This window comes from Austrofundulus limnaeus, unplaced genomic scaffold, assembly GCF_001266775.1.
Source record: "Austrofundulus limnaeus strain Quisiro unplaced genomic scaffold, Austrofundulus_limnaeus-1.0 Scaffold986, whole genome shotgun sequence".
NCBI classification, from domain to species: Eukaryota; Metazoa; Chordata; class Actinopteri; order Cyprinodontiformes; family Rivulidae; genus Austrofundulus; species Austrofundulus limnaeus.
The window spans coordinates 8,565-10,137 of record NW_013953388.1 but is presented as its reverse complement, the minus strand read 5'-3'; the positions used below and the strand labels follow the sequence as shown (position 1 = coordinate 10,137).

The window sequence follows — 1,573 nt, the reverse complement described above, 5'->3', positions numbered from 1 at the left end:
GTCTCTGTCCGGTTGTGTCCTCAGAGTCTCCAGTTAGACTCCGGTGTTTCTGTCTCGTTGTGTCCTCAGAGTCTCCGGTTAGACTCTAGTGTTTCTGTCTCGTTGTGTCCTCAGAGTCTCCGGTTAAACTCCAGTGTCTCTGTCCGGTTGTGTCCTCAGAGTCTCCGGTTAGACTCTAATGTCTCTGTCTCGTTGTGTCCTCAGAGTCTCCGGTTAGACTCTAATGTCTCTGTCTCATTGTGTCCTCAGAGTCTCCGGTTAGACTCGAATGTCTCTGTCTCGTTGTGTCCTCAGAGTCTCCGGTTAGACTCTAATGTCTCTGTCTCGTTGTGTCCTCAGAGTCTCCGGTTAGACTCTAATGTCTCTGTCTCGTTGTGTCCTCAGAGTCTCCAGTTAGACTCCAGTGTCTCTGTCTCGTTGTCCTCAGAGTCTCCGGTGGGACAGATGCGCCCGCCTCACAGCAGCGTCACTCCTCAGAAGAACAGCAACCTGCTGGTGATCATCGTGGTCTCTGTGGGCGCCGTCACCGTGGTCGTGGTCGTCATCGTGGCGCTGATCTGCACCCGCCGCTCCTCCGCGCAGCAGAGGAAGTAAGCAGTGTCTCTGTGGGTGGGGTGGGACAGGAAAGCCGTCCCGGTGGTCTTTTATTCCTTCGTTTTGTTCTCAGGAAGCGGGCGAGCCACGGCGCCAGCAAGAGGAAGGGCAGCCAGAAGGAGCTGCGGCCCCCGGACCTGTGGATCCACCACGAGGAGATGGAGATGAAGAACATGGAGAAGGCCCCGAGCGTGGCCCCCTCAGGACACGAGTCCCCCATCCAGTCCTGCCAGGACCTCCCCCAGGTGGCTCACAGCCAATCAGAGAGCCAGATGGGCAGCAAGAGCAGCCACTCAGGTTTCTGCTTGATTTCAGAAGATTTAAAGATTTTTTCTTTAAATTCAGACAGTTTTCCTTTGTAGCTGCTGTTTACTGCTAAGCTAAGCTAATCTAAGCTAATGTTTGGTTAGTTTAACACTTATTAATGTTTGCTTTTAGCTGCTATTTACTGCTAAACTAAGCAAAACAATTTTAGCTTGTAGCTATAGTTTTACCAACTTTTTTTCACAGCTACAGTTTTGCTAATTTTAGTGTTTTCTGACTGGTAGGTTACTTATAGCTTTTAATTATCTTTGGACTTTTAGCTCTCATAGTGCTAATTTTAGCTCTTACTTTAATTTTATCTTTAGTCATTGTGCCACTAATTTTAACTTTAAACGCTGTTTTAATAATTTTGTTTTTGTGACCAGTTGGTTTCTTGTGGTTTTTAATCAATATTGTGTTAGCTTTAGCTTTAGCTATAATTTTCATTTAGTTAATTTAATTTTAGTTATTGTTTAACTAATAGTAGCTTTTAGCCACTTCTGTGCTAATTTAGCTTGTGGCTGTAATTTGGTTACTTTTTCCTTTCATTTTGTTCATTTTAACTTTAGTTATGGGGTCACTAATTTTAGCTTTTAGCCAATATTGTGCTAATTTTAGCTTGTAGCTTTTTTTTTTGTTTTGACCTATTAGGTAATAATTTTCTTATCTTTTAGTG

The 1,573-nt window shown here is 44.5% G+C and overlaps 1 protein-coding gene across 1 annotated transcript in view; it reads left to right on the top strand.

Moving 5' to 3' along the window:
• Positions 1-1,573, top strand: part of dcc (DCC netrin 1 receptor) — a gene marked incomplete at both ends in the record, with an annotated part of 58,745 nt that overhangs the window by 48,682 nt on the left and 8,490 nt on the right. The window contains 2 exon segments of the mRNA XM_014030000.1: positions 428-590; positions 668-891. Of these exon segments, the coding sequence (XP_013885454.1) occupies positions 428-590; positions 668-891 (387 nt within the window).